General features: G+C 37.5%; 1 protein-coding gene and 1 long non-coding RNA gene across 2 annotated transcripts in view; one reads left to right on the forward strand and one right to left on the reverse strand.

Moving 5' to 3' along the window:
* The window catches only part of syt9b (synaptotagmin IXb), a 36,468-nt gene extending 27,689 nt beyond the window's left edge, over positions 1 to 8,779 (reverse strand). The window contains exon 1 of the mRNA XM_028004881.1: positions 8,168 to 8,779. Within this exon, the coding sequence (XP_027860682.1) occupies positions 8,168 to 8,315 (148 nt within the window). The 5' untranslated portion in view covers positions 8,316 to 8,779. The remainder of the gene's footprint in view (positions 1 to 8,167) is intronic.
* The window catches only part of LOC114136701 (uncharacterized), a 37,371-nt gene that overhangs the window by 9,011 nt on the left and 12,524 nt on the right, over positions 1 to 15,836 (forward strand). The window lies entirely within an intron of this gene.

The raw sequence follows: 15,836 nt of genomic DNA on the forward strand, positions 1-15,836 counted from the left end.
AGTCAACAATTATAACTAAAAAAGGTCAGAGGTTTTCTAAGTAACTGTTTGCAATGGGGCTGCTTCTTTTTATGTGACAATAAATACAGAAATAATGGTAACAGAATCAAGGCTTCCAAGAACCAATAATAGTTAAAGATGATCAATGTAAACAGTGCAATCTATAATGAAAAATTTCAATTACTTGGTTAAGACTCCAAAAGAGCATCTTTTTAGTTTTGGCTATTGCAGTAAAATTACGATGCATTAGGGTGAAACAGAACTTCACAAAAGAAGACCAGCGGTAGTGTTTTACTCTACATTGTGCCAAATGGATGGCTGCACTAAAGGTGTTTTCCTGCCCCCGAAGCTCATAAAACTTTAGAACCCCAAAGTGAACTGACACAGCAACGGCTGCTTTTATTGATTTCAACAAATCTCCCTTTGATGAGGCACTGTGTACACAAACAGCAGGTTTTAGTGTGGCTGATGATTGTCTAAGGCTTATTTGAACTGAGAATTGTGATGCACAGCCAAAAAATAGAAAATAAAAAAAATCCCACCCCCACTAGCTTTGGGGTTTCAATATGCTGCCAGTTCCACATGTTTAACTCTTAAAATAAAAGCATAAACACAGCTACCACTTTACAATGTTAAGCAAGATTTGCTTCTGTTTTTTCATAAATAATCAATTGCTTTACCAGTACTTCAGCTGGAGATTAGGTAAAATAAAATTGTATTCAGCTCACAGTCATTTCTCATAATTACTCAATCAGCCTTAGAGTTTTCCAAAATTAAGACAAATAGGGTAAGTCATATTTTTACATTTTAGTTTCTTATACCTATTTCTTATTCCATACAAAAAGCTGTAGCCAATATCTTTACATATTATTTAAAATAATGTGCTTGCCTAAATATTGGACCTTAAATTTTAAATTGATCTGTTCTGGACTCCAAGACAAAACTTAATCCCCATTATTTGCTTATCTACTGTGTGGTTTTATGTCGCATATAGTTTTAAGCAACACGCAGTGCTCCTGCCTACTGCACAGCTACATTTTAAAACAACTGGCTGGACATTATTTTGGTGATGAAAAAAATCTAGGTTTTCCCTACACACCCTTTACAATTTTGTCCGCACAGTGAAAGAATGTCTGTTTTGGTTGCTGCTGCTTCCTCACCTTCTCTATATCTGCTTTTCTCAGACATATTGCTGTCTGTGAAGAGAGAGTTGCCTGGAGTGCAACTACAACACCAGATTTTAAATTTTATGGTGTTCATAATAAATCAACAGCTTTTTTCTGTAAGTTTTTTAGCTTCATTAGCTGGAACCACAACACTAGCTGACCCATCAACAAGTCATATCAAAAGTGAGAGTAAACATGGCAACATTCAGCTACTGCTCCAAATGAAAACATGCTCAAAAGGAGCAATGCATGACCTAACTAGTGAGGCATAATGCACTTTTTACATGACTGTTTAACCCCGAGCAAAACTTTACTTCTCTTCCGTAAATTCAAATTATTTCCTAAACTGCTATCTCACAGAATTTGCTTACATTTTTGATTGTCAACACTACACCTCATTATAATATAAACAGTTGATTAAAAATATACCAGCTAAAATGGCATGTTTCTGGTATTAGATTTTGTTGTTTTTTCCATATTCTCTGTGGAGGATTTTTGTTTCCATTTTTGTCTCTGTGGTACACACATAACACATCATGACTGAATACCATGGTCCCTCTGCCTCTCAGTAAGATTCATTATCCATCCATTACATTGATTTCCAATGAGTTCCAATCATCTATTATCCAATAGATTGCACAGCCACCTTTACCAGGAATAACATTATAGATTTGCTGCTTTGTTTGAGGTAATGACTCAATTTGAGAAAAGCTTCAGCTGCCATAAAGATGGCATCACAGTTGCCTCTAGAATACTTTGAAATACAGATGAGTATGGCATGTTGGTAGTTCACTGACTGCAAGATGTTTAGGTTCTATGCCCTGGTCTTATGGTTGCAAAACAAGCCCAAATGATCAGCTTTCCATCCCTTTTCTGTACAGTTGGTATGAAGTGCTTCTGCATTAGCAATGTGTTTAGTTTTCCAAAAACACACTGTATTATGGAAAAAGTCTTAATCTGTAACTGTATAACCTGAAGGTTGCTTCATATATGCAATCAAAGTTTTCTGGCCAGTCGCTGAGAACCCGACCTGCTGATTCCAATTTTGGCCGATACAATTTTTATTTATTTTTGTCTTGAATGTTGTTGAGTTGGCAACAGTGGGGTGACTATTGTTGACTGCAAAAGTGTAGACATGACATTTTTAGGTCATCCAGATGTCCCACAACAAACCATAGTGGTCTACGTTTTTTAGTGCTTTGTTTGAGTTGCTTTGTGCCATTAAAACTGTTCTTTGTGCAGCTTTCGTTTCTGAGCTCCAAAACAAGCCAAAGTGCTCTACTTTGCTTTGAAATTTTAACAGCACAAAACTGAGCAAACGTAGCTCTAATAGTTTATTCTATTTGCTGGATCTTTCACAAATCAGGTTTTTGTATCTGCAGGAGACATGAATACGTATTTGATGTGGTAAGGAATTATGTACATTTGTCCAGTTCTTCACTAAATGATATCATAATAAGACTGACAAATGGTTAATAACTCCTGGATGGAAACGGTAGCATCATTGTTAATAGATAAGGCTGTCTGCAGAAATGTGTGGCACTCTTTACCTAACAGTTTTGCAGGAGCAAAACGGGATTCATGGAAAGAAGAGAAACAAAACTGGTAGTTGCATGACGCATACTGAAGTGGGCGCGGTGTCCCTCAGGTGGTCTGTGCTGTTGTATGAAAGGAGTGTGCGGATATATGTGGTTCGAAACCACACGACTGTAGGTTGACTGTTCGGCTTCAGACGAAATGTGTGAGCCTATAGAGTGACCAATTAACTTGTGAAAAGAAAACAGAGTACCAGGAGAAAACCTACCCATACACAGAGATATTCTCTGGCTTGGATTTGAAGATTGGACCTTCTTTCTTTGAGGCAACTATACTGACAATTACTCTGGCATGCATTCCATAAACTTTCTAATAACAGTAAATGATTCAACCTTATGGTTATACTGTTATTCCAAGCAGAAAAGACAGAGAAAGCCAAGGATTGTGATAGAATTGTTGTTTTCTGCAAGGTCCAGCATCATGTACAGACCCAGGTCAAGGTGCAGCCTGTGGCTATCTCATTAAACTCTTCTATTTCCAATTGGAACAATCTTCTATTCACAAAACACGTTTCAGTTCAAGAAATAGTTACAGCCCAGTCAGTTGTGGGTCAATAACAGGCCCACAGAGACTGAGGAAAAAGGACACAGCGATGTAAGGGTCTTTGTAAATGTACTTCTAAAACATGACTGCCATTCAAACAGCTGAAAGATAAGAGCTGCACATACATTCATAGACATTTTTAAGAGAGGAGAGGAGAGAGGAATCATTAACTTTATTGGGTTCACTCAAGAACATCACCAGAGGCTTGAAGATGTCTAAACCAAATATCCAATAATGTCATGTTGCCGAGCAACGATACCTCCAAAATGCAATCAAGGGTGTAATGAAACCAAACCTTTCTCTCGGCATTTAATCAATCTCCCAACTCGGAGATGAAGAAATTAACGTGATTTTGTCTTTCAACATTTAAATTTCAACATTGCTCTTGTGTGTGATTTGGTTCAATCTGTTCTGCTTGATAGAAAATGAAACAAACTTGTTTAACACTTAAAATCATCATGCTGTATAGTTATAGATGCAGGAAGCTGCAAGTTTGAGCACACAAGTATTTATGTTATTTCAACTTTTTACACAGGATAAAAGGAAATATGGTACTTTCCTTTTAATCTGTACAATTTTACAGATTAAAACTGTAACACATATAGTTTTATTCTGTTTAGTTTAAGTCACATTAGTTACTTCCCCAGCAACAACCTTTCCCATGTCAAATATCAGGTACATAGACTGGTGATGGTGGACCATTTTTAAAGCCACGTGATGTTATGGGGATTTCAGCAGATGCACCAAATTTAAAAAAAGTACTTTGACATGCCACTAGTGTAACTGTATCAATCATTGAGTCTAGGACAAGGTTTGATATAGTCAATCATTGAGGACATATATCCATTCCGGCGGATGGCTCCGAGTGGTATAGTGATCTAGCATTGCACATAGTGTCCAGACACCATCTTAGTCGGTATACTTTTCTGTATGCTGCCATCAAAGTAACACTGACCTAGTTAGCTGTTTGAAAATGTTGCAATCAAGCGAAAAAAGAACAAGCCCAGACTTTGAAAACGATACTGATTGGACTCAGCAAATTATTTGTTTTGTGAGATGATCGTAGCTCAAATAGTACCTCAAGTTTTGTAACTGCAGGCTTTTTTATGTTCAAAAAGCCATTGAACAAATCAACTCCAGCAGAACAAGTTGGGATCATAAAAATAGTTCTTAGAATGTCTTATCTCTTCTCCAAACAGAGAAACTGAGCAAATGTTTGTGGAAACCATCATGGAATTTGCTTTGCACATTGTCCTCCTGAAAGAAGCTGCACCAGAAGCCAGAAATAATCAGACACACTTTAGGGAAAAGCAAAGAGAGACTTAGCCACTGAGTTTAATCATTTTTACAGCCACAGTCCATATCTATTTAAGTTTACATGTGTAAAACCACATTTATAGAGTACAGTAAACATAAATAATCTATTTTAACCTGAAAATAGTACAAACGTTTCCTAGAGGCATACTAAAAATGTGCAGTAATTGTGAAACTAGAAAATATGGGCAAGAAAGCAGACTTTGTGATTGTGCCACTAATCTTAGCACCCACAGCAGGCGGCATTGTGAAGTTCCATCAAGTAGCAAGTACCCACATAAAAATAGTGGCACAGTAGTAATACAGTTTTACAAATTTCACAGCAGCAAAGACATATTCACTTTTCACAGTACACAGGGTAATTGATTACAATTGACCACATATTTTAAATGTTTAATAAATGGAGTTGGGCTGCATGCAACTGTTATGCAATTTTCACAACACGTTAGGTGGAGCGGTTAGAACCGATTCTGTGGACAGGTTTGGTTTGTATTGGAAGTTTCAGTATCGACTGATTGTAATCTGTGTGCCACAAGTACAAAGATTACTTAACCAATCAGTTGGACCCAGAATTCTTGTTTGTGTGTATGTATAAGTTTATTAGTTTATTATTAGTTTGGTAGTCATGACACCTTTCGCAAGGCGAATAAGCCACAGAAGGTCATTGCTGAAGAAACTGGACTAAGGTTTCATGCCAGGCTTCATTGACCCAGTAAGTCTTTTAAGTTAAACCAAGAGGAACTGAGTAAAAACAAAAAACTGTTTTCAAATTATTACGTTCCTTATGAGAGGTTTAAAGCCATCCAAACCAACCTGGCCCTGAGCTATAAAAAAGTGATTGACCGCTATGTCTAATAATCTCCTCAGGAGCTTGCAGTTCAGAAATTTAAACTTGAGAAGATAAACGTGGGATTCGCTGATTGTAAGTCGGGATCATTTTCAATCAATTGTATTTTCCTAATATTTATATAATATCAGTTTAACCAAACTGTTCAATAAACAATTCAAATGATTCTATTCCATAGTATACACCCCAAAACGCAAGCAGAAAATCTATCCTTTGTTGTGATTCTATTTTTTTCTGTGAGCCACTTATTTGGGCCTCAGCTGCACAAGGTCCAAATTGAAACTCTTACAGCTGCCAAAATGAGAAAAAAACAGAAATATTGAGTATCACTGCTAATCTCCACCCTCTGCCACAATGATCAGAGGGAAGATTGGTTGTTGGGAAACAAACCGTGTATGTGCGTACATTAATAGTAGTCTACAAGAGGAAGTGGGTCATACTGTCTCTGGGGAACCAATCTGGTAGCTTGAACCTTCTCTCCAACACACACGTTTAATAATGGATTGTAAAAATTTTAAAGGGTGTGCTTGTTACAATTTAATAAGAGGGAAATAGTAGAATGAACAAAACGTGTGGACATGCACTGCATATCGTCTATCAAGTCCATCAGTACAAGTATTTCCATTCATTTTTAATAGGTTCATTTAGATATATTTTATGGTGGTTTTAGCTGCAGAATATTTTTACAATTAGCTTAAATTTTGTGCAGACCAAACTTCTCTTATGTTAGGTAAGTTAGAAGTACATAACGTATTTCTGTTTACTAAATACTGACAGAGAGAATATGTCAGGGACCTATTAATGTCTTCAAAATTAGAAGATCTAATCTCATCTTTGAAGGATTCTGCCCACAGACGCTTGACGTTCCAAGTTAAGGTCAGCAGCACACCATTCCAACCATAAACCGTGCTGGTGGCGCGCCACTTCCCTCTCGTCACCCAGGGGTTTAAGACAAGCTTCTGCAGTTCAGTCGACAACAAAGTTGACCATCAAACTGCGACTTAAAATGTCCTGGTCCCAAGAGCACAGATGGACACCCTGTTGCTTGAACATCATGTTTGCTATGAAGACTCCATAATGAGCCCAGAAGTCCAATAACAAAATAACACTTGGGTTCATATCGAAGGGGCTATTCCTCCCAACCACGCTCCTCCAGTTCTCACTATCACATGAACACTGAAGTTCCCCAGCAGAACAAGGGAGTTCCCAGGAGAAGTGCTCTCTAGTAATCTGAACTGCTGCTAAGGCACATAAACACAAACAGAATTTTTTACAGGAATGTTGGCTTAATGAAAGGTATGTTTAATACCTGCTTACATGTTATTTTAAGGCACTTTTTTTATCTGAGAAGAGTCTCATTGGAAAACATATTCTTATCAATTTAATGTGACTTTAAAGGGGTGTGTGTATTTTCCAGACACATAATGCCATTTCATACCACAATCAAATAACTGTTAATTTCAGTTGTTATAAAAAATACTATACATCAAATATGACTCATAAGAAATTTGACTTGGTAATTTAACACTTTGGAATTGGATGTCTGCCTCTTTAAAAATTCCCACTTATTCTGAAACTCTGCCTTCAGACAGTCATCACAACATCGCTCCTCTATTCACCTTTTAAAAACGTTTTTGCCAGCTTTGCACTTATAAGTAGCTCATATAATGAACTCAGCAGAGTTCCACCAGATGTTTGCTAATTGCTGCTGGGTAGTCTGAAGGAGCTGAGCGGGGGAGTTGTGGAGGAGGGGTGCTCTGTGATGTGAAAGTTCAGTACCTTGCAAACTGCAGCTCTGAAGAAGAGCTGTGACTCAAAGGCGGCTTTCAGTCCCCCAGGCGTTTTGCACAGCTTAACGGTGTGCAAAGGAGACTAAAGTATTTATCAAACCCGCATGAAACTCCAGATATGTCTTTGATAAGGGAATAACATTATATCAAGATGTAAAGCTTGCCATAATACTGCCTCTTTAAAAGAAAAACTAGGATTTTATTTATATTGAGAGCTCCATTATGGTTTTATGTCAAGCAGCACCCTTGGTTTGTACAATAGATTTAAAATGAATCCTAGAGGTTCACATTGCTGATCTTAGTGCTGGGAGTTGTGATTGATAATGGGTGGGGCAGCTTCTCTCTCTCTTTCTCCCTTTTCCAGTCTGGCTGAGTGAACAGCAAATAAAGCCAGCAGTTCTCACCAGGTGATGTAAAGGAAAGGCTTGCTCACACACTCAGATCTAAAGTGCTTTAAATCCAGTGGATCTAAAGGATCTGAGCAACAAGTTTACAGCTTAAACTTCTGAATTGCTAGTGAATTTGGAACATGCAAAAACTGTTGGTGTATGTTATTTATTTATTTACTTTTTACATCAGAAAATCAGGGGTTGCCCTCCGTAAACTGACCATCGATAAAAAAAAAAAAAAGAAATTCAATTAAAATGTTATTCTGCTATACAATTTAAAATGTTAAAGTATCAAGTAGAACAGGTGTCAAATGTTTAAATGTTACATTTTGTTTCTTTAAAGAGGAAACGGTCCCTCGCTTTATAGTGCAACGCAGCTGCTGAAATAAATAATAATAAAAAAGCTTCACTCTTCTTAAAACGTCAAATAGCTCCACAAACTCACTATTTAATGACATAATATAGCCTTGATTCTGACTAAACAGTAACTGCAGTGAAAGGCTTTGTATCACAGAGCCTGACCTGAGTCCGTGTAGCGCGGTCTGGCTAGGTCCCTGAAGTAGTAGATGAAATCCAGACAGTTGTCGTCCTGCACCTCTCCCTTTGAACACAGGTCGGAGAGCAGTTCCAGCGCCTTTCGACAAATCTCATCCTCTCTTTCTGCAGGCATTGCCTTCCAGCATCCTTCTGACTGCTCCGGCTGATCCTCTTTAACCCGCACACGAACAAGCGCCCACTCGGCCAAGCGATCCCTCCGTCTCACAAAACCAACCACCGGCGTAAATACGCACGACAGAAAAAGAGAAAGATCACCAAATAGTTCCTGCGCGCTCGGCGCATTCGCGAAATCTGCTGAAAGTCGATTTATCCAAAGTTGAAGTGAGTTTGAAGGGAGGGGAGACGCGCAAGGTTTAGGGTGAGATTTAAGAAGTTTTCATCTATTTAAAAAAATAAAATAAAATAAAAATCCGTGTTTATGTTCACTAGGTATTGCTGTTATGCACCTTCGTTTTCCTCTAATTGCTTTTTTGTGCTCGTCGCTCAGCGATGCTTCTGAATCACTCCTTCTCCGGGCTTTGGCTGCGCCAGTCAAGGTCCCTCCTGAATGAATGCGCTCCTTTCACCGCGCTCACTTATTTCTCAATGCACTGATACAAAAAAGACAGACAGGAAGTTCAGCCTCCATCAACACTCCCTCCTCCTCCTCCTTCACCACCATCACAAAGCCATCCTGAAAACTAGCGTTGAAAAGCCCCAGTCCTTCCTCTTTCAAAGGTGCATCTCAGTGAATCATAATATCTTAGGATAATTATTTTCAATAATTCAACTCAAAAAGTTGAAGACAAAACCCCCCACTATAATATATAATATTTATTCAGTCAGATTATTTCTGTTGATGAAGGTCAGGGGTCTGCAGCTTTTAAGAGCCAAGAAAAAATTATTGTAGGAAACCTGTAGTCATTTGTTGAACCACTATTTTTCATTTCTATTTGAAATATTTATATTTCAAATATATCATATCATTATATGATATGATATACATATTATATGTTATATTTGAAAATATAACATAGTTTTTAACCTAATGCCAACATAGAGCTAAAATATTTTTACACATACTTTATGTTGCTCAAATTGATAAAACCTGTATTAGCAATTTATATTAGCAAATTGTATTTTATGTTATAAAATACAGGATGTTCAAGTATTATAAAATATAATTTTAAGCCAAAGCTATTAGTCATCATTAGGACCTTGTTATAGGTGAATCTGCTGATAACAAAAGCCCAACATTATTAGAGTTAATAATGATAACGTTATTTTTTATATAGTGTCCAGCAGACAGTCATACTCCCTCCACAAGATGGATCATCTAAAGTTCTAGGTTGAAGTAGGTGTAGTTCACAAAGTGCTGTGTTCAAGTTGAGTAGAATGATAAAGTATGGTTCAAAAGGTACACAGACAATTGGAAAAACTGGAACCTTCAGGAGAAACCAAAGCAAAGCCTATTCAAGAGATTGAGATTTACATTGCATTTACTGAAGTTAGATTCAGTGCTTCAAGAGCGCTACCCTACTCTGATGAAACCAGGACATTGTTTAAAACTGTCACATTTTATGCATCAAGCCAGTCCAGAACCAGAGACAAAAATCTTAACAACAGGGCTAAGTAAAAAAAAAAAAAAAGGCCTGGACTGTTGCTCGGTAATGCTGAGCAAGTTTTGTGTTTCATCTGGAAGCCAAGGTCGCAGAGCCGAGAGAAAGAGCAGAGAGTCATGGGAATCCAAGCACCTGTTTTAAGTCAAAAATCTCTAGTCAGCATGTAAACACGTGGTAATGAAGTTATTTCGGTATGCACTCCCGGGAAGCACATGTTAAAATGTAGTAGGGGGCCTAAACACCTGAGAAGGGCCGCATGCATGAGCCTGACCTTTACTGAGCCAAGTAATGAAGGGCAAGAACAACAGATAAATGTCACATTAAAGCCTCAGTAAAGGAAGCTAAGAAAGGTCTCCCTCTTCCATCTCTGTTTCTTGCTGTGGATTTTTGGCTCTCATTAGATTAACAGAGGATCTTTAAACCAACAAAATTGACAAGTAACTACAATGAGTTGTTACTGTGGTGTACATCTGTGTCTTGCATTAGTTTTCATACTGTTTGAACTTTTTCACCTTTAGCAACATTACATATTACAAAAGAAAGTGAGCATTTGTTTAATTGTGTCAGGTGAGAAAAAGGCAACAAGTTTGCATCTGGCATTACATTGTGAATTATAGTTCAGAGCTTCTTCTAAAAGCTTCAAAAACAAACAACATAAAATAATTGTAAAATTACACAGAAATGCTACATAATTTTCACTGTCTTGTGTTCAGCCCCGTTCCTCTGATGCATCTAAATAAATTTCAGTGCATCCAATTAAGCTAAGTTGCTTAATAAGTGGACAAGGATTTATTATTGTATAAAACAACATAATTTTAGGTCCACTTTTATGTTGATCTATCACACAAAGCCTAAGTAAAAATAAATGTAAGTTTGTTTGTATCATGATAAACAGTTTATGGGGGTGTAAATACTTTTACAGTCATGTAGGCTGTTGTTTTATAAGGTTGAAGAACCAATTTAGGTCAAGTAGATCTACTTAACCCCTTAACCCTCATCCCCGGAAAACACAATAGAAAAACAGAGCGCAGGCGTTCTGCTGCATAAGGGGTTTTAAATCAGCTCTTTATCTCATAAGTGATGAAAGATAATTGCAAAATGATTTAAACTCATACCAAACGCCTTATATTGTGAAAAAAAAGTAAAATAAATTCCTGACAATTCCTTTTGGTGGAAACTCGGAGTTATTGTATTTCATATATTTTAGCCTGTACATCATTAAGGTCTTGGGTTCAGATTTCAGTGGAGGCCATTCTCCTTCAAGGTTGGTTATTCTCCATTTGCTTCAGTGTTTTGTTTCCTAATGTCCTGTTTTCTCTCACAGTTCAAACGCATGCAGACAAATAGTAACTGAATAGTTTTTTTTTTTTTGGTGTACACACACAAACAAATTCACTTGTCTCATGTCTTGCAATGAGATACATCAGATAGATAAACATTTTGTACATAGCTATTTTTTGTACACCTAGTTTTTCACAAACATTTTTCATTTTGACTTTCTCTTTTGGGTTTTGTAATGTTAGATTTGTGGTTTTGGAAATTTAAGGCCAGAGTTAAATTATTTTCTAAACATAAAATTATTTATATCCTGAAGCTCTCGAGTTGAAGGTGGGTGTGCATTTTTGACCATGGCTGTGTACTTCTTTCTTTCTGCACTGTACATTAAAAAGCCTTGCTTTTAAAAATAAATGTACCTTCTACTAAAGGGAGCAAAATGACAGCTTGGATTTGCATGACTGACATTTCAAATAACATGAACTCACTTTAAAAATATCTTGAAAAAAATAGTAAAAAAAAAAAAAAGAAAAGTTTTTAAAAATGCTGTTCTACCTTTTAGAAAAAATTTAAATTTTTTTTGTTGGTGTTGGTAATTCTAAAAAATATTCTCTTTAACACATAAAGCATGAGCAAATAATTAGGCCAATTTAACTCATGTACTGTTTGTTGTCTGCAATTAGAAAAAATATTGAGTGACAGAGAGTGATAAAGTGAAACTGCACAGCACAAGTTTTTTAAATTCCGTATTGGACCAAACAGCATTTCAGCTGCATTTAAACTAATTAATTTTCCACATGGAATTAAATGAAAGATTGCAAAATTAGAGGCTTCTGGGAAAATCCTATCGTGGCTCAAAAAAGTCCAAACATCATGTGGCTTTTCCTGTACAACTCAGCTGCGAAAACAAGCAGATCAAAAAAGAATAAAAAACTCGCAGTAGACTGCGTGCAAAAGGCTAAACTTAATATTTCCCCATCATCTTGCAAAAGGTCTCCCAATCTCCTTGATTGTAAGGATATTTTTTTATCCACTTTTTCCAGTGAACCCACAGATTTTCTTTCAGATTTAGTTCCAGACACTGGCAAAGTCATTCAAAAACAAAACAAAAAAAAAACATTTTCCTCTCATGCTTATGGAGTCATTTATTTGTTGATTTGGATACATGAAGCCTAGGCGCAAATTCAAACTGGAAGACTCTTTTATCCCCAACGGGACCCGTTAATTGAAGCGACCTGCCCACAATCGTCGACCTATCAACGCCGGACCAAGCCACGTCACGTCCAATCATCGACCAAGTCCCAGCTGATAAGGACCTTCATTCATGGCGTCCTTCCCTCTCCAGCCGAGCTCAACCCACCACCACCCCTTCTCCTCCATTCGCCCGGTCCTGAGGCCCGCACCCTTCTTCAACCTCCACCACCAGTGCCGGGCCCTGGGGGATGGCGTTCCTAACAGCATCGGGGATGCTCATCTGAAGCCTATCGCTAACGCTGCGATAACCGTTATCCCCAGCCGGGGCCCGAGCGCCAAAGACTTTAAATTCTGTTTGTCAATAAACTCTTCTAATTGTCTTCTTATCTCCGTCTGAGTGTCTCCAGATTGAAATGTAGTTGGACTTACTGTGATGCTGAAGGTTTGGGGTCAAAACTGGTTTCTTTTTAGAACTGTTCATATATTTTCAAAAACTGCTTTGATTTGATGGATAAAATAACATCTAGGCACATGGCTCTTAACTCAAAAATTCTACACTCTACTGTTTCATACCTTCAAACAAACCATTGCAGCATGCAGCATGCAATCAAACCATGCAGTGTCAGCTTAGTGTCTTTATAGTTTATTATTGTCAAGAATTATTGAGATAATTGTTATCAAAACACTATAGTCTAAAGAGTAGCTTAAGTGCATAAAACTTTGTGTTTCCACACTTTCCTATTTCTTTTGGTTTATATGTACATTGAGATTTAAGAAATCTAGTGTATTATGACCCCTCCTGCTGGTAGATATTATTTACTTGAATCATAAAATCATATTCCCTTGTTGTAAATGTATGAGCAAAATGTTGAGGAATTACTTTAAATCGTCGAAGGCCAAAGCGGGTGCAATATGTCCCCAACAGTGTTTGGATTAATCGGTACATCTCACGGCGGACAGCAGGTATGAAGCTATCAAAACTACAAAGGCGCAAAGCTGATAAATTAGTAGCACTCCTTTTCAAACAGTGACTGACAATAATTATTTTCCAAGCTCCATTGATAGACTCCATGTTGCGTGAAAGGATAAGTTATTTTTTAATTTGTAAATGATAATGCCACAATTAACACTGGTATTTTTGTTCCTTTTAAAGCATGCAAGTCCACGCTGAAGTATTTTTATTTTTATTTTACAATTCATATTTGTGTGCCATTGCTGCATGTACCCCCACCTACTGATGCAACTAATGGGCTTTGAGAAGTTTTATGGTGGTGTTTAACTGACCATACTATGACAAATAATTTAACCACAACATGTTTAAAAAATTGAGCCTGCTGACGCTTTGCTCAAATCTATTCAGCAGTTTAGATTGTGTGGGAGTGTGTGTGGGTGCCTCTCGTACTCTGTTTGTTTGAATCTTGGTGCACATTATGTGTTCATTTCCAAAACTCTTTCTGATTGTGTTTTCTCACAGCATACAGATGTACAAATCAGTGCACCTGCATGGACCAGTTCTCTCCAACTGTGTGAGTGTGTGTGCTTCCTGTGAATATGTTTGACTTAGCGTCATTTGAGAGGATGTTGCCAGGGCTCGAAGCCAGCAGCCCAGCTGGCTCAGGGGAACTGAAGGCTTCTGTTCAGCCTCCACACCAGTCGCTCTGTTCTTCAACGCTCTTCACAGAGCAGAAGCTGCACATCAACTTCTAGCTGAGGTTAAAGTGGGTTTAGATATCCCCGAGCTAATACCTGTTCTGGCTAAACATACAAAGATAGACAAGTGTGCTGGTGCCTTTCAAAAAACAAAGCACAACTTTCCCTGAAAGAACCTGAAACTGAAATAATTTAACCTGAACTTATGCAATATAACTAAAGAAATGAAAATGGCACTGACATAAAAGATGATAATCTTCTGGACGTTTTGTAGCTTTTGTACAGCAATTTCTGCCAACAAGTGATCTCTGCACTTCACAGTGGGTAGAAATGTGCATTTTCCAGCATTTTGACCCTCACTTCCTCACCAAATTGCTCAAGCAGCCTTGGGATTGAGGTGTCTCTTCTCCTCACTGCAGTTTCCTAGTCTTTCCTTTGAAATCCTTTAACAGGATTAAGATTTGGCACCATGGAGGGATATGAATAAATCAATATATATACATTTTTACATTTTACCATTCTTGAGTGTTTTTAATTATCTGAGGAAATGATTGGACAAATTCATTAGGAACGCCAGCTCTTCCGTAGGATATTCCTTTGATTCTGGGCAGGTGGTGGGAGGCAGGAAAACTCTGATAAAAATAACATCACTCTTGGACAATGTTTCTTATGATATTATTACAACAGTGGAGAACTCATTGAGTGATAGGCTGTTGCATCCTAAATGCAGAAAGGAGCGATATCCCAGATCATTCCTCCTGGCAGCTGTTAGACTGTACAACAATCACAGATCCCAACAAATCAAGGAAGGTTTTTTTGTTGTTGGTTTTTTTTTTTTTTACTATTCTTGCCATTCTTTACACACATTTTCTTACTCTTGTACATGTGCTGATTTCAGAAGAAAATATAAAAAGCTCAATTTCATCAGTTTCATTGAATACATTTGTATAAGAATCTGCTTTTGTCACAAATATATAGTTTTTCTTTTCCCATTCTTTATTATTATTGCTTATTTTATTGTGCTTGTTTGCGTGTTTTAATTTGCATGTCCCTTTGCTGCTGACACAAGGAAATTTCCACAGTGGGGGACAAACAAAACATGCTGTTGAACTATGATGCAGTGGTTTCTGATATTGGGTGGAATGCTTCACTCCAAGACGCTTTGAACTTGACTGAACGCTCCACAGATTCAATGTCTCCCTGCTGTTCCTTCAAAACAAAAGCAGCCTTCATGTTTGACATTAGCATAAAACTATTGGGTTGTCAATAGGCATTTTGTCTTGCATTCATGGATTTTCTGTCAGTAGCGAACCCCTCCTGAGTCGTCGGCCATTGAGCTTGTTTCTGTTCAAAATGTGATGAATGTTGCAGTCAGAAAGAGAGGTTGTAGTTCAGCTTTAATGGTTTTGGATGGTAACCTTGATTTGATTTTCTATCTTTGTCTTTAGAATGTTTTATTTGGAGGAAGAAAACAATGACATCTTGTGGCATGTGGCTTCCTTAGACTATAAGACAAAAACATTGATGGGGAACCAGTTGCTAATCATCTTTTTTCACCTGTTATGAAGGAATGTTCGGAAACAAACCTGTTTTGTTTTTGGTCTGCTGTTGTTTTACTGTAACTTCTTTCTGAGTTATAAGTGCAGAATCAAATGATTTCAATAATCATGGTAACTGTTATGATAACTGTTTATGATATTTACATTAATAATAAATGCTAAGCTATGTCAAGCTTCCTGCCCCACTGTAGTCAGTTTGGTAAGTCAGTAGCTAGGCTATGCAGAACAGAAAGAACACAAAGAGCCCACAGGACACCTCGGTCTGAGGTTGTGTTTTTCTCTGTCCATATCCTGTTGAGGTTGGATGCATTTCCGTGAAGCTTATTCTTTGACAATAATGACAGCTTCGGTCAA

This window comes from Xiphophorus couchianus, chromosome 2 (genome assembly GCF_001444195.1).
Source record: "Xiphophorus couchianus chromosome 2, X_couchianus-1.0, whole genome shotgun sequence".
NCBI lineage: Eukaryota > Metazoa > Chordata > Actinopteri > Cyprinodontiformes > Poeciliidae > Xiphophorus > Xiphophorus couchianus.